Below are 25,450 nucleotides of genomic sequence, written 5' to 3'. Positions count from 1 at the left end.
TGTGTGCATGTGTGTGTATGTATATGTATATATGTTTATGTGTGTGTGTGTGTGTGTATGTGTCCTTTTTTGTTTGGGGTTTTGCTTCTGTTATTGTTCACTTTTAATCCCCCTTCCAATTTCTTTCTTTTTTTCTCTTTTTTTTCTTTTTACTTTTTCAGAAAGAAAAAAACAGTGTGTATTTGGGTGATTTGGAAGGTAGGAAGGATCTAATATAAATTGTGGGGGTGAAAATCAGTTATTAGAATACATAGTATGATTTTATTCAAAAATTATTAAAAGCACATAGAAACTAGTAAATAGACACCTGTGAAGTGTTTCACAAAGAATCTTTACACTGTTTGAGCATGATGACATCACATATCATTTACAGCAAAGGCAGATCAGTTAATACCGTTAAGAAAGGAAACCACAAAAAATACAGAGTCCCCTCCATGCCTACTTCATCTCTCTATGAGGATTCCTGGCCTCATTGTGCCCCCTGCTGGTCATGAGCTTCCGTGCAGTTAGGTTTGTCATAGCTTACACTGAAGTGGCACAGTCTGGCTTTAGAAACACTTCATGCCTGTAACTTCAGTGTTCATGCAGCTCAGCTGAAGGGAGAAGTGGATCTAGTTTAAATGGGGACAATGACTTATATACATCATAGATTTGAAGTTGTGCCAATATTACTGTAACATCCCTCTAAAGCCAGGTTCCTCCTTGGTGGCAGTTGGATCCAACTCTTGCAGTTCCCATTTCTAAAAAGATAATGACAGGAGAAAACAGGGTCTTTCCTGTCTTCATCAGGCTATACCCGAGACAGAGAATCTGTTTTCATAGAGTAAATCACTCACCCTACATTGTAAATAGACAACGTAAAAAGACACAATGATGGTACACAAGACTAAGACCGTGACATAAATAACTAAAATGCTGCAGAAGCACAGAACCTGGCTAAACCTTAGAAGCGGAAATAGTTTTGAACTCAGTGATTAAATAGGACTGCAGTTACACAAATGAATAATTAGTGACAATCCTGCTTAGAGAAAGTAAAAGGACAAACCAGTTGAAAGGTCTGAATCTCAGAGATCTGCCATGAGAATCATTCCATAATTTCAGGGACTGTCAGACATTGAGCCAAAAACCAAAGAGCATGCATGGGCTGAACCAAAGCCCCCAGGACATATGCAGCAGATGTGCAGCTCAGTCTTCATGTGGGTATCTCAACAACTAGATTGGATGCAATCCCTAGAGCTGTTGCCTGTTTATGGAATGCATTCCTCTAACTGGAATCCCTTGTCTGGACTAATGGGTGAGTATGACGCTAAATCTGTGGATACTTGATGTTCAGGGTTCAGTGATATTCAGTGAGGCCCTCACCATCTCAGAGGAGGAGAAGGGAAGGAGTGACTCTTTTTAGGGGGAACAAGAAGAGGGGGTGAAGCTATGGGATATTAAATGAATAAATAAATTACGGAGTGAAAAATCCCCTTTGAATCTCCTGGTTGTCATGTCAAATTAAAAATAAACCCTTCATTCTAACACAGGGTATCCCATATCACCCCAATAAACAGCCATTTTTCTATGTGCTACATCTGTCTGCTCTCTATCCAGAGGTGGACTTCCTTTGTCCAATTCCAGAACAAAGCCTCCCTCTCTCTTGCTCTCTCCCCCTTCTCCCTCATCCTTTATCTCCTGTCTTTGTCTCTTATTCCATGCCCTCTTTTCCTCTGGGGAAATCAAGACTTCTTTGTCCTGAGAACTTGGGTTCAGATATCCTGGGACCCTACAGGCATGGCTTTACCATCACCATTGTTGTCCTGTAGCTGTCAGAGCAAATTTCTGAGAATATTGAAATGGCAAGGAATTTCAGATACATATGGTTGCTTTTAGTCCAAATCCATCATATCAGGGATCATGGCATTCATCTCCTTCCTCAGAGACACATGAATACAGAAGCTATAACTGTCTGGGAGACCTGAAATACAGATAATTTACCTCCAACACTGATTTCAGCTCTGCTGTAATAAGCTCTGGGCTTATGTTGAGAAGATTATTGAATTGTGCCCATTCTTGTACCAATGGTCGTGTCGCTCTTGCAGTTCTGCAGTATCATAGCCACTAATGTCTGCCTGCCATAAAATTTAGGGGATTGAAGAACAAAAAGGGAGAACCTTGCTCTTAAACCTCAAGGAGGGAAGGCAGCTTATAATGTTTTTTGATAATAAGCCTAGCAATAAAACCTTAGTTCTATACTATTGTTCTAGAACACATGGCACAAGCATTACAAACGGCAAGGGTTTATAGATATGGTATCTGCAGTAACAGTACTCACATAAGGAATTATCTAAAAAGTTTGATTAGAAAACTTAAAAATGAGCAAGAAAATCTCACCTTAGCATCAAATCCTTGTTGAGTGTTTTATGTTTAGTGTTGATCATTGAGTGATGGGACCTTGGAATTCAGGGCTGTGCTCCTCTGTCAGAGCTACAGGATCAGGATTGGAGTGATTTTGATGAGTATATTGATTATTTGCATGTCCTCCTTCTGTATGGTGAGCTCCCTGTTGGAAGTCTAGAAGATCTGAATGCCTAGAGATGATAAATGAAACAAAACAGAGAAAATTGGAAAAACATTATACCACTATCTATACTTTAATGTGTACATAGAGTCTTTTATAATACTTCCTTTTTTATTGTTTCATTTCCTTTTTGTTTAAAAATAGATTATTTGCTCATATAATATATAATCTGATTATATTTGTCCTTCTTCTACTCCGTCCACTTCCTTCCCATCTCTCCTCCTATCTGGATCTACAGCCTTCCTGTTTTTCATAAGAATAGGTTCCTATGAGGTAAAAATAAAACTGAGCAAAATAAAATGCCATTAGCTAAAACAAAAGCTATTACACTGAAGATGGACAAGGTAAACCAACAAAAGGTAACAGATATCCAAGAGAAGGCACAAGAGTCAGAGGCACACTTGGTCAACCACTCCAGAGTTCCATAAAAGTACTAAACTGAAAACCAAAATATGTCACGAGCCATAATGGGACAAGGTAATAATTAGCAGGTGATCATCCTGAAATGGCTTGCCTTGGATTGTTATGTAATCTGTGACAAGTGAGTATCGGCATTAAATTGGAGCCTGAACATGGACTTCTTGAGGTAAGCCCCCCAAAAATTCTGTGTGTATCTCAGAAGAACTAGAAGTGTCATCTAGGGCCTAGCTAGTCCGCTGATTAGTGAAACTCAGTTCAGGACAGGCGAGTAATCTGAGTGGCCTGAGAGAAGGCAAGTCTGCATGAAAGAAAGCCATCCTGCTTGATCAATCCCAAGCCTGAAAGAAGGCAAAGCTGCCCTGGGAGCCTCCCAGTTCTGAGAGGGTAGTGGCAGCAGCACAGAGTGGGACTCTGGTGATGGCTTTAAAGTCTGAGGGTCTCAGGGCTTTCTGGCTGTCTGACCTGTATTGAAATGCTGATGATACAATCTCCCTTATGAATATCGATGCAAAAATACTCAATAAAATTCTAGCAAACCGAATCCAAGAACACATCAAAACAAGTATCCATCATGGTCAAGAAGGCTTTATCCCAAGAATGAAGGGATGCTTCAATATTAGGAAATCCATCAATGTAACCCACTATATAAACAAATTCAAAGAAAAAACAACATGATCATCTCACTAGATGCTGAGAAAGCATTTGACAAAATTCAATATGCCATCATGGTAAAAGTCTTAGAAAGATCAGGAATTCAAGGCCCATACCTAAACATAGTAAAAGCAATATACAGCAAATCAGTAGCCAGCATCAAACTAAATGGAGAGAAACTTGAAGCAATCCCACTAAAATCAGGGACTAGACAAGGCTACCCACTTTCTCCCTACCTATTCAATATAGTATTGGAAGTCCTAGCCAGAGAAATTAGACAACAAAAGGAAGTCAAAGGGATACAAATAGGAAAAGAACAAGTCAAAATTTCACTATTTGTAGATCATATGATAGTACATATGAACATGAATTCAAGTGTCTTTGGATATACACCAGGCTACCAAAAAAGAAATGTAAACAGCAACCGACCATGAATTATTTACAGATCTAAAATCTGCCGTGCCTGAAAAATGTGTTAGGGTGATGGTCACACAATGCTTGCAGCAGTAACCAAAAAATATCTCATTTAACTTAAAATTTACACACTGAGTGAGATGAAAACTATACACAACACACTTTATTATGTAATTATAATATAATCCAAATGCTCTTATGTCATTTTGCTTTTGCCCATATATATCCATCTGACTTATTCGAATAAAATTTTGATAAGTTCAGAAGGATTAACAATCTTTTATGAATGTACAATACAAATATTAAATAAATTGGAAAAGATGACACAACTCTGCATTGATTTTTGCATGATCCGTGCACGATATACAAGACTGTAAAAATGTACTGAACAAATGTAAATTATTCGCAGCATTTTTCTACTGAAAATAAGTGCTAAAACTCTTGAAGATGAGTGTTTACATTTTTTTTTTAATTTTTTGATGAGGTCTGTGTTTCATATAGCATTCTTATCCTGCAAACAAGTCAATACTTTTAATCGTTTTCAATTATATTCTATTATTCAAATATTTCTTGATATTTTAAAATAATATGTCTGTTAATATGAAAAAAAAAGAAATCTAGAGCCTCCACTCTAGCATCCAGGACTTAAAGTCTGGCCACATGAATAGATGTGATATTTATACAGCAAAGATATTGTCAAAATTCTTTGTAGTAGCCTATGTCTCTCTCTCTCTCTCTCTCTCTCTCTCTCTCTCTCTCTCTGTCTGTCTGTCTCTCTCTCCAAAACAGTCACCAAAAAATTATAATAAATTAAAAAATGAAGAAAACAACTGGAAAGTGAAGAAACAGACAGATGGTGAAGACCTCCGCAGAGGGGAGACCCTTACTCAAATCTCAGAAAGTTGCAACCATCCAGTAATCTGCTCGAGACACCACGTACCGGAGCAACTGCGAGATTTATTAGGGCATGACAACTAGCTGCCGGTCAATGTGTATGCCCACACAGGAGCTGAATTGACCCCGACAGCCAGTTTGAAAGGGGTTTTTAAAGGGAAAAACCACAAACCAAGGAATGGGGAGGGGGTGAGAGGTTGCTAGGGTGGTGTAACATGAAAATAGTGAAACATTCCAACGGAACCCAACCTACGGGAGTCAGGGTCAGGTGAAAACTCTCTGTACACTTATCTTTCTCAAGAATGTGGTCCTGCCCTGTCACTTCGGCCTTGCCCTGTCACTATGGTTCTCAGCTTGGTTCCACCTGGCTAAATTGCATTCTAGCCAGTTCCCGTAATTAGTCTGTCCACATTCTTAACTTGCTTCATGCCTCCATGTCTTTGTAAAGAAAGCCTAAAGAATATTTTATGTCTAAAAAGGATTCTATATACCCAGTATCTATAATTTTTCACTCTACAATGGAAAAGCACCAAAGGAAAAAACACAAGAAACACAGAGCCAGGGGCCTTTCTGGGATGAGTGGCTTCCCCAGTATGGAGAGAGAAAAGGAGTCTGATAGAGAAGGAATCTGTGGTGACAGAGTGGCCAGCAGAGGAGATAAGAAGGAAGGGAAAGAGGAAGCTAAACACCATGGTCAGGGATATCTGCTTCTACTTGCTGGCAATCAGGCCACTTTTGTGGCTTTGACTAGCAATCAATTTCTGCTGCTTGGACTTACTAAAAACCAGCTTATTAACTCATACAAGTTTCATAGAACAAAGACAGACTGATGATTATCCAAGTGGCACAGAATATATGTGTGACTTGTCATCCAGGGATAAAAGTTCAGTCACAATTAAAAAATAAAAACAGAACAGAATATTATTAATGTTATTAGTCCTATAACTCAAAATGTCACCTCCAAATCTAACACATTTAATATATGATAGCCTGTATTTAGGCTGGCTATGTTTATCGTTTGAAAGCACTCCAGAAAAACAAATAATATCTGGAGAAGTTTATTTATGAATAACCAATACTAATACCAAAATTTCTTTTAATATATGTTTCATCATCTATACTATTAAGTAGGAAAAGTTTATTTTAGTCAATCAATCTTATTTGCTGAGATCTATTCATAAGGGGTGTACCCCAAATGAACCACTATTTTTAAAGTACATTTTTCAGGGAATTCCTAGCCTATAATAAAATGAGACCTTGACTCTGTAACCTATTCTCCTGGCCAGTCAGAGACTGTCAATTTACTCTGTTTACCCTGCACGAATTACACTGAGTTAGCTCCGGGGCAGAGACCCCAAGAAGTTTCCTAGAGCAATGGCCTCTATGTTCTTATCTATGCATTGCCAAGAGCTATCTAGGAGAAGCTAAGAACTATCAGGTGATCTTCCTGATAAGATTACCCCAGGGACTGTAAATCATGATGGATTTTCTCCTTTATGTAAGGTCGGGGAGATTATATTTGAGGAAAGGTTCCTGATATTAATGAGCTTTTCCTGTTATTACCGAATATTTAAATAATCACTTGTTATCTTCCCACAATTTTAGGATTTCTGAAAACAACAACTATATACAGTCTTGTAATGATGCTATATAGACAAATAGATGATTTCTTAATCTTAATGATGTTCCTATCAGAATTCCTATGATGATATTATTATTAAAGTCCTTTATAATAGGACTTCTATTAGGTGTAAACAGAGGTTCTTGACAATCTGCTGACCTGTTTTCAACCTTTATGGACAGAACTAATCTTATTTTCCCAAAATGATTATCTCAGACTTCTCCCTCCACAGACCATTGTGAAACCTTACAGGAGATATCACATGCACTTTATGGTCTGCTGTCCTTTATGTAAGAGGCCACCTTAGATTCTTGGCCTTTTAGACATAGAAACCACCCTCACAGTCACAAGAACTTTGGAAAAACAATTTCTACATAGTCACACCTTAAGCTTCATGTACAACTGCCATGAGAATGATTATGGAAATTAAGGTTGTCAGCAGACCCTTTTCTAATTCTATTGTCTTTAAATATAGCTACAATAAACTAGTTGTTCTTAGACTCCCTGAAGTCTGATCCATGTTGGATATGTCAATCCACACTCAGTTCTCAGTCTCATCTCATCTCTTCTGACTGACAACTTCTGGGATCCCCTCGAGAGGACAACACCTAAACAACTCTTTGAACATGGAGAATTGAATCTCATCTAGAGCCTTCACATCTGCAGACAAATGTTAATGATACTGAAAGGCACTCAACATGCTATGATGGAGAAAAATAATCAGGAAACCAGCTTTAAAATACCTTTGATCTAAAGAGTGTCCTGCCACCTGCCTACAAGTTACACTATTACAAAAATAGCACAAATCTTGTAGGAATAATCAACCAAGATTTGATTTGATTCAGAGCCCATTCCACGAAATGGAACTCATACCTAAAGATATTTGTATGACCAACAACTTGTGAATAGATAGTTTAGGAACATAGGAGGAAAAATGATATTGTTCTGTTAAAGGTTTATAGAAGAAAAATTACTACTATATGAAAAACTAAGTTTTCAGACGAAATTACTTTGAAGACCTCCACAGAGGGGAGACACTCACTCAAGTCTCAGAAAGTTGCGACCACCCAGTAATCTGCTCGGGACACCATGTACCGAAGCAATATCGAGGTTTATTAGGGCATGTGACAGCTAGCTGCCAGTTAATTCATATGCCCACGCAGGAGCTGAACTGACCCCGACAGCCAGTTTGAGAGGGGTTTTTAAGGGAAAAAAACACAAACCAAGGAATGGGAAGGGGGTGAGGGGGTTGTTAAGGTGGCATAACATAAAAATAGCAAAACATTCCAAAGGAACCCAACCTACATGAGTCAGGATCAGGTGAAAACTCTCTGTAGCTAATCTTTCTCAAGAATGTGGTCCTGCCCTGTTATTTCGGCCTTGCCCTGTCACTGAGGTTTTCAGCTTGGTTCCCAGCTTGGTTCTACCTAGCTCACCTGCATTCTTTCCTTTCTCTTTGCGGTTAGCCAGTTCCAGTAATGGTGACTGGTCTTTCTACATTCTTAACTTGCTTCATGGCTCGGTTTCTCCATGTCTTTATAAAGAAAGCCTAAAGAATATTTTATATGTCTAAAAAGGATTCTATATACCCAGTATCTATAATTTTTCACTCTACATCTTCATGCACTTAAAGGTTATTAATGGAAAATATATTACTAAAAATGCAAGCACACACTCACACAAACACACACAGTGGGGATAAAAATTAAAAACAACTCAGCAAAGACCACCAACAACTTGCTGAAAATAGCCATAATAAAAATATCAAGCCCCTCCAGGGGCAGAGTGACCAAAGAATGTAGAGACAACCAAGGATATGTCTTGACAAGTCCAAACATGCCCAAGTGAATAATGGGCCACCTGGTGTTTTTCTCCCTTCCTTGCCCTTGGGAGGCCTGAGGTTTCCTGGTCAAAAATAGTGAGTCATCCTACCCGCCTAAATGATTGCTTACACAAAGTGCTGATGTTTGAAATATCCAATCATATGTAACCACACCAGAATTTCCTGCTTTCTCCCCCCCAAACCCCCGAGCCTCTTCCTATAAAAGCCCCAAGCTTTCAGGGGTCGGGGTTGATTCTATCCCCTGCGTGGGATGTGTTTCGACCCGAGGGGCCCTCGCCATTAAACTACCTTTTTGCTGATTGCATCAAGTTGTTCTCTCGAGTGTCCTTGGGTGTGCGCTTGATCTGGACTTGAGTGAGGGTCTCTCTTCGGGGGTCCTTTCAACACAAATACACAAACACACACAAATCAGTTAAAATCCCAACATTTTATTGAATATTGCAATACAGTTTGACATTATGCATTTTATATATGCTGCAGTCTAAAGTCTTTTGATTTCTGGCCTCTAAAAATCCTTTAAACATTTTTTTTTTTTTGGTTTGGTTTTTCGAGACAGGGTTTCTCTGTGTATCCCTGGCTGTCCTGAAACTCACTCTGTAGACCAGGCTAGCCTCAAACTCTTAAACTCAGAAATCCGCCTGCCTCTGCCTCTCAAGTGCTGGGATTAAAGGCATGCACCACCACCTCCCGGCTAAACAATTTAAACAGAGAAAGGAGTCTTAAAGTATTGGCACTTACTTAGACAAATGTGGCAAAACAAAGAGGATTTCAGAATTCTTACTTATTAATTTTCTTAGATTTTCTCTATTTTGTATTGAAGACAAATGTTTCTTTCAATATATTCTGATTACTGATTTCTCTTCTTCAACGCTTTCCAGATAATCTGAAAATCAACTCCCTTTCTTTATCTATTTAAATAAACAAACAGCACCTAAAAATATTTTTTTAAAAAAATAAAACTAAAATAAGATAAAAGAAAAGAAAGCAAACTGGAATAAGACAAAATAACAAAATGAAAGTCAGAAAAATAACACCAAAACCAAGCACAAGAACACATGGAGATGCTGAGACAAACACATTCGCAAACACAGTATTGGACAAAAATGGGCACCAGGTATACAACGAACTGTGAGAATTCATGCTCTTTCAGAATAGGTCCATAGGCTCTAAAGGCTAGTGAATGTAGAACTGTTTATTGAGGCTGGGACCACTTATATAAGACCAGAAATTAACATATGACCCCAGAATCTACCTCTGTTAGCACATACATACAATGAGATGATGAGTTCTGTGAAAAATAAGTTAATATTCCTTTAGTCCATCTTATATGAGTTACCCTCATCTAGCTTTGTATCAGGAGCCATTTTGCCTACTTCTGTGAAAGCCTGTCTGTCAGGCAGAGTCAAGGCAGGAGGGCTGAACGTTCTGTTCATCTTGGAGGAAGCAACTGGGAAGTTTTTGGATGGGAATAAATATTCAATGTTTGTTAGCAATTGTCTCGGCTAGATTGTGTCTTTCTTTCCCATGATACTGTCAAGTATATTTTGATGATGTGGGTATGCTTGGCATAGAGAGTGACAAGATTAAAAGGTGTAACCCTGTTGGAGTAAGTATGTCAATGTGGATGAAGCCTGTAAGACTGCCATTGCAGCTTCCTGGAAGCCAGTATTCTGCTAGCAGCATTTAGGTGACTTTGTAGAATTCTCACCTCCTGCTGAACCATGCCTTCCTGGATGCTGTCATGCTCTCCCTCCTCGATGATACTGAAGTTGTAAACCTGTAATCCAGCCCCAACTAAATGTTGTCCTTCATAAAATTTGCGTTGGTCTTGGTGTCTGTTCACAGCAGTAAAACCCTAAATGAGACAGAAAGTAGTACCAGGGACTGGGGTGTTGCTGTGATAAACTTAACCATGCTTTTGTTTGATTTTTAAAGAATGTGGATTTTGGGATTTTTATGGAAAGCATTGGAAGGCTTTACGTGGGCATAATGGGCTATCCTAGGAGGAAGAGTTTGTTGCTGTGAGTGATTTGAAGTGTGCTGACCTGGTCCAAGATATTTCAGTGGAGAAGAATTTGAGTATATGGCCTAGAGACTGTTTTTGGTGGTATTCTGGTGAAGAGTGTGGCAAATTCTGTCCTTGTCTGAAGAGTCTGCCTGAGTCTAAGGTGAAGAGAGTCATTAATTGCACTGAAAGAGGAAGTCACAAAAAAACCCATCATACAGTTTGTTCATGAGACTTAATGTCTCATGAAGAGCATTTTAAACAAACCTAGCAAGCTGAGAAAGGGAAAATATAAAATATATGGTTCATTAAGGGGGCACCAGGAAGTGAAATAGGGATCATTCCTGTGTTCAAGGATATTAAATTGAAGTAAGGAACTAGTGATTTTGGGACAAAATCACACCCAGCTAAGTTTAGGTACTACATGCCTTTAATCTCAAGAGGCAAACACAAGCAGTTCTCTGAGTTCAATGTCAACCTAGAGCAAATTATAAGTGAACAAAAACTTAGTTCCAGACTTAGTAGGAGACATTTAATCACAGTGTTTAGGAAACAGACATGCAGATCTCTGAGGTCAAAGTCAGTCTACAGAGCAAGTTGCAGGAGGGACATGCTTAGGCATCGTAGGAGTTGGAAAACAGAAAAGCTGGTGATTATATAACAGAACGGGAGGGGCATTTTCCAGCCCCAGGAAGCAGCAGAAGTCAGCAGCATCACCAAAGTGCTCTAGCTTAAGGGTCCAGAATAGAAGGGATTACTGGGACAATTGATGCTGGTTAGCTGGAGCTAAGAAATTAATGGTGATTACAAGGAGACCAGCATCACTAAGGTGAAATCTTCTGTAAAGTGTTTTCTGAGAGCACAAAAAAGCTGCATTTCAGAGATAGCCAATGTTGAATCTTACTACAGCTGTACTTGGTAATGTGTAACAGTCACCCAGGAGGAACCGGTTGTGAAGACATTAAGGGATCATGAAGAGCAGCTGAGGCTTGGCACATTGAGAGATCCTACAAGGCTATTGATGAAGATGCAGCTTCAGTTGTAGTTGATGGTGCAGGTATGAAAGTGTCATGCAAAGGATTTAAAGCTTGCCATTATGAAGAGAGCCTATGAAAACCTATTGGTGAAGCCTAGTTGCAGCAGAAATCCCCAGTGTATTGGAGGTGCCATTACAATGGGACGATCACCAAGAACAGGAGTGGCAGTGGAGTGATCAACCTGAGCTTAGATTGCTACAGAGAGCAGAACTGGAGAAGTGAAACCAGCCCTTAGAAGGAGACTAGAAGATCATGTGTGGGTCTCAGACATAGAAACAATAATCCGTGACATAGAAGTTGCCTTGGAGACCCCAAAATGTTGGAAATGCCAGACCCATGGGTTATCTGCGGAGGAGAGCTGCTAGCAGGGAGTAAGAGCCAACACAGGAAAAAGAAGTTTGTTGCAGTCAGCAGAGATGAAAAAGGAGTTGGAGATCTGAAGACACCAGCCATGGAGATGCAGAGTTTGGAGTTTGCCAAGCTGATTTCTGTCGCGCCCGCCTCGCCAGCAAGGATGACGCAACAACCGGATCCTTCCTCACGCACTTTATTGGGGAACACACCATTGATTGTAAAGCGAAAGACCCCGAAGACCCAAATGAGTGCTGCTTAAATAGTTATCACAACTGTGTATAAGTGTCTAATTGGTGCTTCTTGCAGAACTTCATTTACATACTGCTCCGGAGGGTGAGGAGCTACATCTGGAAGGTACGCAGGCTCACAGCAGGTGTTTACAACCCTGAATGCAGTTGTTATCCACCTCAAACAGAGGGAACAAGTGCCATCTTCTAATGGTAGCTCCTTACAGATTTCCTGTCTTACTTTGGGAGTTAGTTACGTGATTGAAAGAATCTTGGAAGAGACTTTGAACTTTTAACATTATTGAGACTGCTATAGACTATGGGGACTTTGGAAGTTGGACTACATGTATTTTGCATTATGCTATGTTTAGGTATGACGCTCATAGTTTCAACTGTGAACAAGCCTATGGGGGACAGGGAGTCGAATGTGATGTTTTGTGCATGCTCAACCCAAAGAGTGACATTATTAGTCACTAATTGTGGCACTGTTGAAGAAGGTATGTCACCCTGGGTGTGGGCTATAAGACTTTCACCTGCCTGGAAGCCAATACCCTGCTATGTCGTGCCCGCCTCGCCAGCAAGGATGACACACAACAGGATCCTTCCTCACGCACTTTATTGGGGAACACACCATTGATTGCAAAGCAAAAGACCCCAAGCCCGAAATGGGTGCTGCTTAAATAGTTATCACAACTGTTTATAAGTGTCTAATTGGTGCTTCTTGCAGAACTTCATTTACATACTGTTCGGGAGGGTGAGGAGCTGCGTCTGAAAGATACGCAGGCTCACAGCAGGTGTTTACGACCCTGAATGCAGTTGTTTTCCACCTCAAACATCGGTGACAAGCGCCATCTTCTAGTGGCGGCTCATTACACTGCTAGAACCTTTCAGATGAAGATGTAGAACTCTCAGCTCTGACTGTACCATGCCTGCCTGGATGATACTAGACTGAACCTCTGAAACTGTAAGCCAGCCCCAATTAAATGTTGTTCATGGTGTCTTTTCACAGTCGTACAACTCTAACTAAGACGTATATAAAGCCTATAAGAACTAAATTCAGGATTGCTGTGGTATTCACTGGACAGCTCTCTGATTTCTAACCTTTGTCTCAGACTTCATTTCCATCTTTTCTATAAGCATCCTCAATACAACCTCAGAAGACTGTTCAACTTCGCACTTGCAAGAGAGATACAGCTATGCATCCTGATATAAAGATCTCTTATATTTTAAGAGCCTGGAACTTTTGCCAAACCATACAAGTGTAGTTAGCAAAATACCTAAAAGTCACTTAAGACTTACGACTGAGAAAGGGCTTCTTGTTTGCTCAGAAGTTGGTGGAATTCTCCAGGTCAAATTCAAATTATGCTTTATTCCCAGGTATTCTAAAGAAAGTTCTAGTCTTTATCAGAATCCAGAGATATTTTTATCATGCATAATCATAGTCTCCCTTTTTTGTTGTTTTATTAAAGAAGAGATATGTCAATGGTGGTGGTCACTGGTGACGACATTGACAAGACATGGAATACTCTAGGAGTATCCTAAATCAACATCATATAATGCATCATATAATGCAAAGTTGACAAAAGCACAATAGGTCTCTAAGGAACAGACACAAAAATGGATGTTCCAAAAGACTGCATCTGAGGAAGTCTTCAAACTAATGCTCTCTGAGTCTTTTCAGTCCCAGGGCAACTTGCTTCTCCTACTCCAAGGTTTTTGACATGCTCAGGATGTGGTTGTCACACTGTGTCTTGCACAGAAATAGACCGCAGAATCTTCAGATGTCAGGCTGCTGAGCTGCATGTAGGTTGTGCTGGAGGATTTGTCTACAGTCAATGTGGCCTTGCCCTTGAACTGTTCATTGTAGACAGTATCACCATTGTAAGGATAAATCCTGCCAATCCACTCAAGGCTCTTCCCATTACTCTGCTTTACCCAGTGCATATAGTAGTAGGTGAAGTCAAAGCCAGAAGCCTTGCAGGACAGCTTCACTGAGGCCCCAGGCCGCACCAGCTCAGCTCCAGATTGATGCAGCTGAACCTCGGAGTGGACAACTGTGGAGAGAAAGGCAGAGTAGAAGTCATTGTCACCTCAGTCCCTCTCTTCTCTTCAGATTTGCAACTGCTGATCCACTTACCTGCAGTTACTGACAGGAGGAAGAAAAAGAACCAGCTCCATCCCATGGTTAGAGTCAGTGTGTTCAGTGACTTAGGAGAGAACATAGGTCACAGGTTGTTTTCAGGGTGTGAACTTTCCTGTATTTACTGCCATAGACTGAAGCAATTTGCATATTCATGAGCAGGGTATTTTTTAGATAAGGAGCTAGTCCAGCTGGAGCACTAATGGAGAGAAAGGACTGAAAAGTCACATGGGTCAGGTAGCAGGATGTTTAGGTCCAAGTCCTAATCCTCTCTGAGGAAATGTATCCCTTAAACTTTCTGTGAACCCTAGACTGATACTCTGGATGTAACTATAGGGACAAATCTCTTAATAGATTTTTGGCCTAAGTCTGTTGCTCCAGTCAAGGATATGATAACATGTGGACTTACAGATAGTGGAGTGTGATGATGATGATGATGATGGTTATGATGATCATGAAGAAGAAGAAGATGATAATAATGGAAATTTTTAAAACCAGCTAATATTTTTTTAGTTTTAGAGAATTCTTTCACTAATATGCAATTAATATTTACCTTTAACCAGTTTTATACTACTTCAAAGCTCACTAAAATAAAACTAAATGTGCTCCAAAAATATTTATCTACCAATGATTATTGTAGGAGAGTCATCAATAACTAAATTAGTTAAAGATGTGTCAAGGAATGTTTTTATGACTAAGGCATGGTTTTATATACAACTGTATTAAGACAATCTGAAAATCACACACATTAAATGAGACTCTCATTAGCAGCTCTTATATGTTTCATAGTTATAAACAACTATTTATGCAAATACATGATATTGCATCAGTGAAATTCTCTAATAGAATAAAGGGAAAATAAAAACAGAAGGTTATGAAATATGCACAGTGTACAAAATAAAAGTATGAAAAATCTGTATATATGTAAAGTTATTTCTATATTTCTTTTCTTATTTTACACGATGACCTTTTTTTTTTAATGATACAATTTCCATGGGGAGTACTCAGTTTCAAGAGAACAGTATTTTCTTTAAAATTAATTTTTATTGGATATTTTATTTACATTTCACATGTTATTCCCCTTCCCCATTTCTCCCCAACCCATAAACTTCTATATCATCCCCCTTCTTCCTTCTTCCTGCTTTTATGAGGATGTGACCCCACACACCCACTTCCATCTTCTCAACCTCGAATTCCCCAACACTGGGACATCCAGGCTTCATGGAACCAAGGACCTCCTCTCACACCAATGCCCTACAAGGCCATCTTCCCCTACATATACAGCTGAAGCCATGGGTGCATCCCTATGTGCTGCCAGGCTGGTGGTTTAAATGCTGAGAGCTCTGGTTGGTTAGTATTGTTGCTCTCCCCATGTGGCTACAAACCCCTCCAGCTCCTTCACTCTTCTCTCTCACTTCTCCATTGAGAACCCCATGATCAGTTCAATGGTTAGCTGTGAGCATCTACGTCTGTATATGTCAGGCTCTGGCAGACCTCTAAGGACACAGCTATATCAGGCTCCTGTCAGCATGTACTTCCTGACATCCACATCAGTATCTACCTTTGATGACTGCACATGGGATGGAAACCAAGGTAGAACAGTCTCCAGATGTCCCTTCCTTCAGTTTCTGTCCCACACTTTATTTCCATATTTGCTCCCATGAGTATTTTGTTACTCCATCTAAGAACTGAAATGTATACACTTTTGTTCTTCCTTCTTCATGAGCTTCATGTGGTCTGTGAGTTTTATCTTGAGTATTTCGAAATTCTGGGCTAATATCCACTTATCAGTGAGTGCATACCATGTGTGTTCTTTTGTGATTGGGTTACCTCACACAGAATGATATTTTCTAGTTCCATCCGTTTGCCTAAGAATTTCATGAATTCATTGTTTTTAATAGCCAAGTGTTACTGCCTTGTATAAATGTACCACATATCCTGTATGCATTCCTTTGTTGAAGGACATCTGGAATTTTTTTCAGCTTCCGGCTGTTATAAATAAGGCTGCTATGAACATAGTGGAGCATGTGTCCTTGTTATATGTTGGAACATCTTTTGGTTATGTGCCCAGGAGTGGTATAGCTGGATCCTCAGGTAGTGCTATGTCCAATTTTCTGAGGAACCGCCAGACTGATTTCCAGAGTGGCTGTATCAGCTTGCAGTCCCACCAACAATGGAGGAGTGTTCCTCTTTCTTCACATCCTCACCAGCATCTGCTATTACCTCAGTTTTTGATCTTAGCAATTCTGAGTGGAATGTGAAGAGGAATCTCAGAGTTGTTTTGATTTGCATTTCCCTGATGACTAAGGATGTTGAACATTTCTTTAGGTGCTTCTCGGCCATTTGAGTTTCTTCAGTTGAGAATTCTTTGTTTAGCGCTATACCTCATTTTTAATAGGGTTATTTGGTTGTCTGGAGTCTAATTTCTTGAGTTCTTTGTATATATTGGATATAAGCCCTCTATCAGATGTAGGATTGGTAAAAATGTTTTCCCAATCTCTCGGTTGACATTTTATCCTACTGACAGTGTCCTTTGCTTTGCAGAACCTTTGCAATTTTATGATGTCCCATTTGCCAATTCTTGATTTTAGAGCATAAGCCATTGGAGTTCTTTTAAGGAACTTTTCCCCTGTGCCCAAGTATTTGAGGCTCTTCCCCTACCTTCTCTTCTATTTCATAAAGATTTTTAGTCTTTGAAATTTTCAATTATATATGAAATATGCTACGAACTACAACAACTCTCAGGACTTTCACCACAAGTTACCACTAATAAGTCCCTGTAGTTCCCCTTGGGACCTTCCAAATGTCTCTATCCCAACATCCTACTTCCTCTGTTTCATTGCCTAATAACACAGTGAGTTTAATAAGTGCTACCTATGTACACACATTGATAGGATTATCACTAGTAAAGAGTGAATCTTGAGAAATCTTCCCCAAAAAAGTGAATATATTTTGCTTATCAGTAATCAAATGCCAGAAGAACTTCAGTTTGTTGTGGGCCTTCATGTGTTCCTCCCCATAAATGTTGTATTTTTTAAAATATGTTATATTATTTTTTGGTGACGATAGGGTACATATGCATCAAAGTGAATATATTAACCTCAGACTACTTACATAATTTAATTCCAAGAGATTTACCTGATATTGCTAAGATTGTAGATAGATTTCTTTATCTGCTCAGCCATTTAGAGATCTCTCATGTGGTAATTTTCATTGGATTAATTTGTGTATCTTATGCTTAGATTTGTGTATCTATAAGTACTGAGAGTTCATATGTGCAACAAAAACAGATAATTCTCTAGAGCTAGAATTTGATATCTTTGACCTCATTTTCTGAATCTGTTTCCCTGTTTTATGATGGACCTAGATTTTTGTGTGAGAGGTAGGTAGGTAGGTATCATTACTCGTCTGTAGCTGAGTTCTCTAACAATCATTCTCAGCACTCGGAACAATCATGAATGTCTGTATCAGTTTTACACACAGCACATATGGGCCTCTGTGATCAAGGCTCAGACAGTCTACTTGTTATAAACATAAATATTTATAAAACAATTTGACAACATGATCCTTAACAATACAGTTAGGATCTGTATCATCTCTGAACATGGACTTTATCTACACATACCTGGGATGAAGACTTTCCATAAAAATTCACCAAAAAATAATAGATAAAATTATGATATGTCTGAGCAATAACCCTCCCAAACATGTACTCAAATGATCCTATACCTTATTACAGAGACACTTGCACACCCATGCTTATTCACACCATGTTATTCATGCTCTGTTCATAGCATATAGAAAAATAAATCATCCCAGGTTTCCAACAAAGCATAAATAAAACAGAATCAAGTGGAATATATACAAAATTGAAGAGTACTCAGTGGTAAAACATGAGTTATATAATCTATAAGTATTTGCATAGAACTGGAAAAATATACTGAATAGATCACCCATGTCCATAAAGCAAGTGATTCATGTTGTTACTCATATATGTTCCAACTTTTGAATATTTTGTTTGGTATATTGAATTGTAGAAGCAGAGATACTAGAATTTGGACAATAGAGTATGAGGAATTTACAAACATGATATAGGAAAATAGAGATAAAAAGAGTGAGAAAGGGTTTTAAGATTGAGAAGATTATAAGAGACAGAGATGTTGGATGACTCCAAGGAATGAGTGTCTTCCAGACACAATTGGACTGATGCAAATATGAACTTACAGAGACTTCGGCTGCTGATACAGAGCCTGAACCAAGTCAACCCAGGAAAAAACTCTCCAAGTTGGGAGATGGAAATGGACATGGGCTCTAACTGCAAACCAAGAAATTCTGCTACTGACACTCACATACAAAGGAAAATTAGTTTTCTATATTGGAGTTCATAGGAGATGCTAAGTACAACTAATCATGGAAGAGATGCTCAGCAGTTGGTAGCCAACAAGGAAATTAACTCATGGTATTTTTGCAGGCATTTCTTTTCTAATATCACCTTCTTCAATTCTGTTTGCCACACGTTTTGCCTATATATAATGGCTACAGATTTGTGGTCTTCCTGGTTTCCGTGTGTATTTGTGAGAGTATGTCTGTGTGTGTGTGTGTGTGTGTGTGTTGTTGTTGTTGTTTCTAGGTTCTTTTGTTTAATGTTTGCTTGCTTTTAATGCCTTTTTAATTTTTTTTTCAGGAAGAAATAAATGATGTGTAGTTGGGTGATTTGTTAGGTAGGAAGGATTTGTAATAAGTTGAGGATAAGCGAATGGGTTATTAGAATACATTGTATGAATCTTTTTCAAAAATTATAGAAAAAAAACGACTAAAACATGGAAACATAAGTCTGTGAAGTGTTTAACAAGGAATCTTTAATGGGGTTTGAGCATAGAGACATCACATGTCAATCACAGCTGGACAGATCAGTTATTCCACTTAAGAAAGGAAACCACAGAGGCACAAATTCCCCTCCAAACCCTCCTCATCTCTCTATGTGGATTTCTGGCCTCATTACTCCCCCTGCTGGTCATGTGCTCCCATGCATTGAGGGTTATCATGGCTTATATTGAAGTTGTACAGTCTGGTTTTAGTAGATATGTATGTCCCCCAGTTGAGGATGGGGCCACTCACCCAACTCAAAATTTTTAACCCAGATTTGATCTTCTCCAAAGGAAACACAGGGACAAAAATGGAACAGAGACTGAAGGAAAGACCATCCAGAAACTGCCCCACCTTGAGATCTATCCCATCTGCAGACACCAAAGCCTGACACTATTGCTGATGTCAAGAATTATTTGCTGACAGGAGCCTGATATAGCTGTCCCCTTTCTTTCAACACCTGACTAATACAGATGAAGACACTCACAGTCAATAATCAGACAGAGCCAAGGGACCACAATGGAAGAGCTAGGAGAAGGACTGAAGGACTCAAAAGGGATTGGAATGCCATAGGAAGAACAATATCAACTAACGGAATCACCCAGAGCTCGCAGAGACTAAACTGCCAACTGAAGAGTATACATGGAGGGATCCATAGCTCCAGCTACATAAGTAGCAAAGGATGGTCTTACCTGGCATCAGTGGGAGAGGAGGCCATTGGTCCTGTTGAGACATTATGCCCCAGAGTGGAGGGGATGCTAGAGCAGTTAGGCAGGAGTGTGAGTGGGTGGAAGAGTACCCTCATATAGACAAAGAGAACAGGGGAGATGAAGAATGGGATGGGGGCATTTGTGGAGGGGAAACTGAGAAGGGGGTTAATATTTCAAATGCAAATGAATAAAATAATTAATTTAAAAAAGAAAGAAAAAAGAAAATAACTTATCCCTGTAACTTCAGTGTTCTTGAGCTCACCTGAATGGAGAAATGGCTCTAGTTTACCTGGGGATAATGATTTTAGCATCAGCTATTTAAAATTGCTTCAGTAATACCATAATGTCCCTCTCAAATCCAGGTTCCTCTCTGGTTCATTTGGATCCGTCTTTAACAGTTCCCATTTATAAAAAAGTAATGACAGGTGATAACAGGCTCTTTCCTGGGTTCTCCAGGCAACACCTGTGGCAGAGCACCTATGTAAAGATGATAAATCACTGACCCTACGTTGTTTAATAGATAAAGTAAAAAGATTTATCCAATAAATCTTGTAGACACTAGTGAGATGAGATGGTTCTTATAAATAACTAAAGTATTGAAAGAGCTCAGGACCAGGCTGACTCTTAGAAGGTGAAACAATTTTGAACATAGTACTGAAATGCACTTGTATTAACAAGGATAGATAATTAGTAAAAACTCTGCTTAGAGAAAATGAAAGGGACCAACCAGGTGTAATCTATGAATCTGAGAGATCTGCAATGAGAATCGCACCAGAACTGCAGCAACTCTCAGACACTGAACCACCAATCAAAGAGCACATATGAGCTAGATGGAAACCCTTGGCACATATGCAGCAGATGACTGCCTTGTCTGGACTTATAAAATACCTACTATATAGTCACACCTTAAACCTCATTGTACAACTGGAATTGGAATAGTTATGAAAATTATTGTTGCTTGCAGAATCTTTTCCTAATTCAATTGCGTTTAAGTATACCTACAAAAAACTACCTGTTATCTTAGACTCCCTCAAATCTGATGCAAGTTGGTGAAGTCAATGTGCACCAAGTTCTCATCTCTTCTCATGGTTTACTTCCACACATAGACATAGACACAATAGTTCACAAATATTCTATAGGACAAAGATGGGCACTGGGAATACAAGCAACTGTGAAAGTTGATATATCAAAATATATCTCTACATGCCTGGGGCCAGCCCTGGCTTGGGGTTCTTCTTTCTTGTTGCTTCTTGTTGAGGCAGCAGAGGGGGAAGAGATTTGGTGGAGGATAAGAATTTGTCTTATGAGATATTTTGGGTTGCTGTATAATGATAAACTTTACTACTTTACTTATCTAAGTCTAAGTTACTACGCTATTGTAGCTGACCTGCCTTCTGTGTTCTTCTGAGGCCAGAGAATACAGCCTCTGACCCTTAACACCCCATCCTAAAACAGCAGGAGATTAAGTAATGGATTAATTTCTAGAGCCTTTTCCCTTTTGTCCAGATGGTCTTGCTTGTGGGACTGGGAGGATATTTCGAGCAATAAACTTCTATTGACTCAAGAGAAGAGAATAACACTCACAGAAGGAAAAGTTTTTACATAAGCAAATATGCATAAACTCACATAAGTTCATATACAAATTCATGCAAATTCATTTATACATTTCCATTCAAATCAATTGCACCCACCTTGCATGCATTCTTACAATTACATATTTACACACACGCCTGCATGTATTCTCACAATACTTACATACTTACAGGTACATACATACTTACAAATGCATATGGAGCAAAAGACCAAGCACATGAACAGAAAGATCTCACTCATTCTGGATGAAAAATTATCTCCAATCTTTATTGCATGGAGAATGAAAAGGCTTCTACCCTTTTAATGCTAAATGAATTAAACCCACGTTTGTAAGAAACAATACTTTGTTCCTTTTAATAAGATGAAATCTGCCTTGTTATCTAGAAGGACCTGTTCTGTCCCACGGTAAGGAGAAGCATGCCTGCTCCTTCTGCTCTCTAAAGCTTCTTCTTTTTTCCTCTTTTCCTCTGCATTCTGCACATTGCTCTTTTAGTTTTTTAAGTTATCAGTAGTTTCTAAGTTATTCCACTCCTCATATTCTTTCTAATCTTGATCTCTCCTCCTGCTCTGAAGTTACTACAATGCTCTCACTCTCAATGCCTTTTCTCCCAAAGCTATGGATATACTTCTAAATTCTTCTTGAGTTCAGTTCTGCCTAAGAAGTGTTCTGTCTAAAAACATCTCCTCAGATCAGTTTCCTCTCACAGCTCAATTCTTCTGAGCTCAGTTCTAACTCTTCTCTTTGTCCTCAGCACTTAAACATCTTTCAGAATACACGATCACATGTTAAATAGTTCATTACACGTTCATACACAAAATCATATCCTAAATTGAAATAGAAGTTTACAACAGAGAATGTTTACATGCATATCTATTAGGAGTAATTATCTGACTAAACATCCATCACCTGTCTAGCTCCACAGGTTTCCTGATGGTTTAAAACTATAACTAAGTGATTAGTGAAGGTTTTGTATAGATAAACCCAGTCAATATTTTGTCTTCTGTCCTAGCACCTATAATAAATGATTAGTTCCCTTTACATGACCTCTGGTTAAATGTTTTAAAATCTCTTGGAGGGCCGGGCGGTGGTGGCACACGCCTTTAATCCCAGCACTTGGGAGGCAGAGGCAGGTGGATTTCTGAGTTCGAGAGTTCGAGGCTAGCCTGGTCTACAGAGTGAATTCCAGGACAGCCAGGGCTACACAGAGAAACCCTGTCTTGAAAAACCAAAAAAAAAAAAAAAATCTCTTGGAATGTGCTCTGAGTAGAAAAAAGTCTGGTTACTGTCTAAGAGCAATTAACTGGTGACCCTTGGGAGACTGGCAGAGTTCTCATTGCAGTTTTGATTATCAGTAGAGACCTAATAGCAGTATCACTATAAAAGAGTTTTATAATCACTGATAGTATTTTAGAAATTTTTCTAGGATCATCATTAAGACTTAATAGGTCACTTTTTTTGTCTATATAGCATCACAACTAGAAAATACATCTTCCTGGATCTGCTGAGATCTGCTTCAAAGGGGTGTGCTATTACTTAGTTATTGTTCTATTTAATTAATAATAACAGGAAACCATATTATTAGCAGGAATCTTTCCTAAAATGAATTTCTTACAGTCTTGCTTAATAAGGTTGAACCTGTCACAGATTATATAATAATCTGAAGCAGGGCATCTCAGAACGATCACCTGATAATTATTAGTTTTACCCATTATGGGTCCTGACATCTAAAGGCTACAGACTTTATGGCTGATTACTAAGACTAGGATAACTTTTTATAGGACCAGATATTAATAAGAAACCTCATAGTCTAGCCATATTAGCGTTTACAAACACTGAATTGATAAATGAGCTCTGTGAAAAGGGATTTAATATTATTTTTGTCCAATGGATAGAAATTACACTTATGAGACTATTCATTCTGATACAAATAGCTCTTACAATCTAAGAGCCTAAAACTTCTGCTTGACCACACAGCTAGAGTGAACAATGCATGTAAAAGTCACTTAAACATTAAGACTGTGAAAGGAATTTTGGTTTGTCAAGGGAATGGTGGGAATTTACATGCCAAATTCATATTATACTTTATTCCAGCTATTCCAATGAAAGTTCTAGGTTTATCAGATTCCAGACATAACCTTATCATGCATAATAACCATTTACTTTTTGTTGTTTGATTAAAAAAGAAAAATGTAAATCAAGGCAGTCACTGGTGAAGAGACTAACGAGATATGGGATACTCTAGGAGCATTTTAAATCAACATCACATAACTCACAGATATCCCTTTCCAAAGTTGACAAAAGAAATATAGAGCTCTAAGGAAGAGACACAAAAGCAATTGTATCTAAAAATGTTTGTTTTAAACTGCTGCTAGTCTCAAAATGACTATTTGTGTTTATGGTTCTGCTTATTCTTTGACTATTGGTGTTTATTGTCTTGCTTGTTCCTTGACTACTTACATCTATTGTATTGCTAGACCCTCAACCTAGAACTGACCTTAATACATGCATGTAATCAAAGTGGTATAAAAGCATAAAGGAGGAGGGGGTGTGATGGGGATTCGAGGGAGAGGAAATGGGGAAAGGGGATAACATCTGTATTGTAAATAAATAAAATATCCAATAAAAATGAATAACATAAAAATGATTGTGAATGGGCAAGACTTCAGGCTAATCTTCTCTGAGTAATCTGAGTCCTACGGCAGCTTGCTTCTCCTCCAGGGTTTCTGACACACTCAGGATGTGGTTGCAATACTGTGCACAGTAATAGACGGCAGAGTCCTCAGATGTCAGACTGCTGAGCTCCATGTAGGCTGTGTTGGAGGATTTGTCTGCAGTCAAGGTGGCCTTGCCTTTGAACTTCTCATTTAACTTAGTTTGATCATAGTAAGGTAAAATCCATCCAATCCATTCCAGGCCCTGTCCAGGAATCTGCTTCACCCAGCTCATAGTATAGTCAGTGAAGGTGTAGCCAGAAGCTATGCAAGACAACTTCACTGAAGCCCCAGGCCTCACCAGCTCAGCTCCAGATTGTTGCAGCTGAACTTGGGAGTGCACACCTGTGGAGAGAAAGTGGATGTCATTGTCATCGCAGGCCCTGTCTCCTCTTAGATTTAGAAATGGTGAGCCCCTTACCTGCAGTTACTGACAGGAGCAAGAGAAAAATCCAGCTCCATCCCATGTTTAGAGACAGTGTATTCTGGGACTGTGGAGAGGACACTGATCATAGGTTGTTTTCAGGGTGTGGACATCCTTGTATTTACTGCCTTAGATTCAAGTAATTTGCATATTCGTGATCAGGGTACTTGTTACATAAGAATCTATTTCAGCTGGAGAAGAACTGGAAAGGAAGGACTGAAAAGGCATGTGGGTGAGGCAGCAGGATGCTCAGGTCCAAGTCCTAATACTCTCTGAGGAAATGCATCTCATATACTTTCTGTGAACCCTGGCCTGATGGTATAGATGTAACTACAGGGACAAATCTCTCCATAGATTTTTGGCCTAAGTCTATTGCCTAAGACTTATTGCTCCACTCTGGGATATGTTAACATGTTGATTTACAAATAATGCTTTGTGATGATGGTGATGAGATGATGAGGAGGAGGATTTGATAATGTTGATGGTGAAGGTGTCGATTATTTTGGTGATGAAGATGATGAAAAAGAAGATGAGGACAATGATGGAAAAATTGCAAATACAGCTGATTTTTATAGTTTTAGAGTCTTCTTTCTCATACATGCAAGTAATGGTTGCCTTTCCAGCAGGTTATATGCTTCAAAACTCATTAAATTCACTAAAAGTAAATGAGCTTCAAAATTATTTAACTATCAGTGACTACTGCAGGAGGATCATTAATAACTAAATTATACCCATAACCTATAGATGTGTCAGGAAATTATTTTATCAGAAAGGTAGGTTATATATATTATAAATTACACACACACATATATGTGTGTGTGTGTGTATGTGTGTGTGTGAGTATGTGTATAAAACAGAATTTTTTGACCAGAAATAAATAAGAAATTTACATTGATTTTGAAAATTGAATGTAATTTAAGTTAACTATGTTAATGAAGACAATCTCAAAATCACAGATATTAAATGAGGCTCTCAT

The 25,450-nt window shown here is 38.8% G+C and overlaps 2 gene segments (V, D, J or C); both read right to left on the bottom strand.

Annotated features, from left to right (window-relative positions):
* Positions 1-13,754: 13,754 nt before the first annotated feature.
* LOC114633257 lies at positions 13,755-14,254 on the bottom strand. The segment is given in 2 exon segments: positions 13,755-14,083; positions 14,167-14,254. Coding segments are annotated over 2 exon segments (414 nt in total).
* A 9,752-nt stretch (positions 14,255-24,006) lies between these two features.
* Positions 24,007-24,555, bottom strand: LOC114633256. The segment is given in 2 exon segments: positions 24,007-24,395; positions 24,472-24,555. Coding segments are annotated over 2 exon segments (435 nt in total).
* Between the last annotated feature and the right edge of the window lie 895 nt (positions 24,556-25,450).

Source organism: Grammomys surdaster, unplaced genomic scaffold, assembly GCF_004785775.1.
Source record: "Grammomys surdaster isolate TR1022 unplaced genomic scaffold, NIH_TR_1.0 571, whole genome shotgun sequence".
Lineage (NCBI taxonomy): Eukaryota > Metazoa > Chordata > Mammalia > Rodentia > Muridae > Grammomys > Grammomys surdaster.
This window is presented reverse-complemented; position numbering and strand designations above follow the sequence as displayed.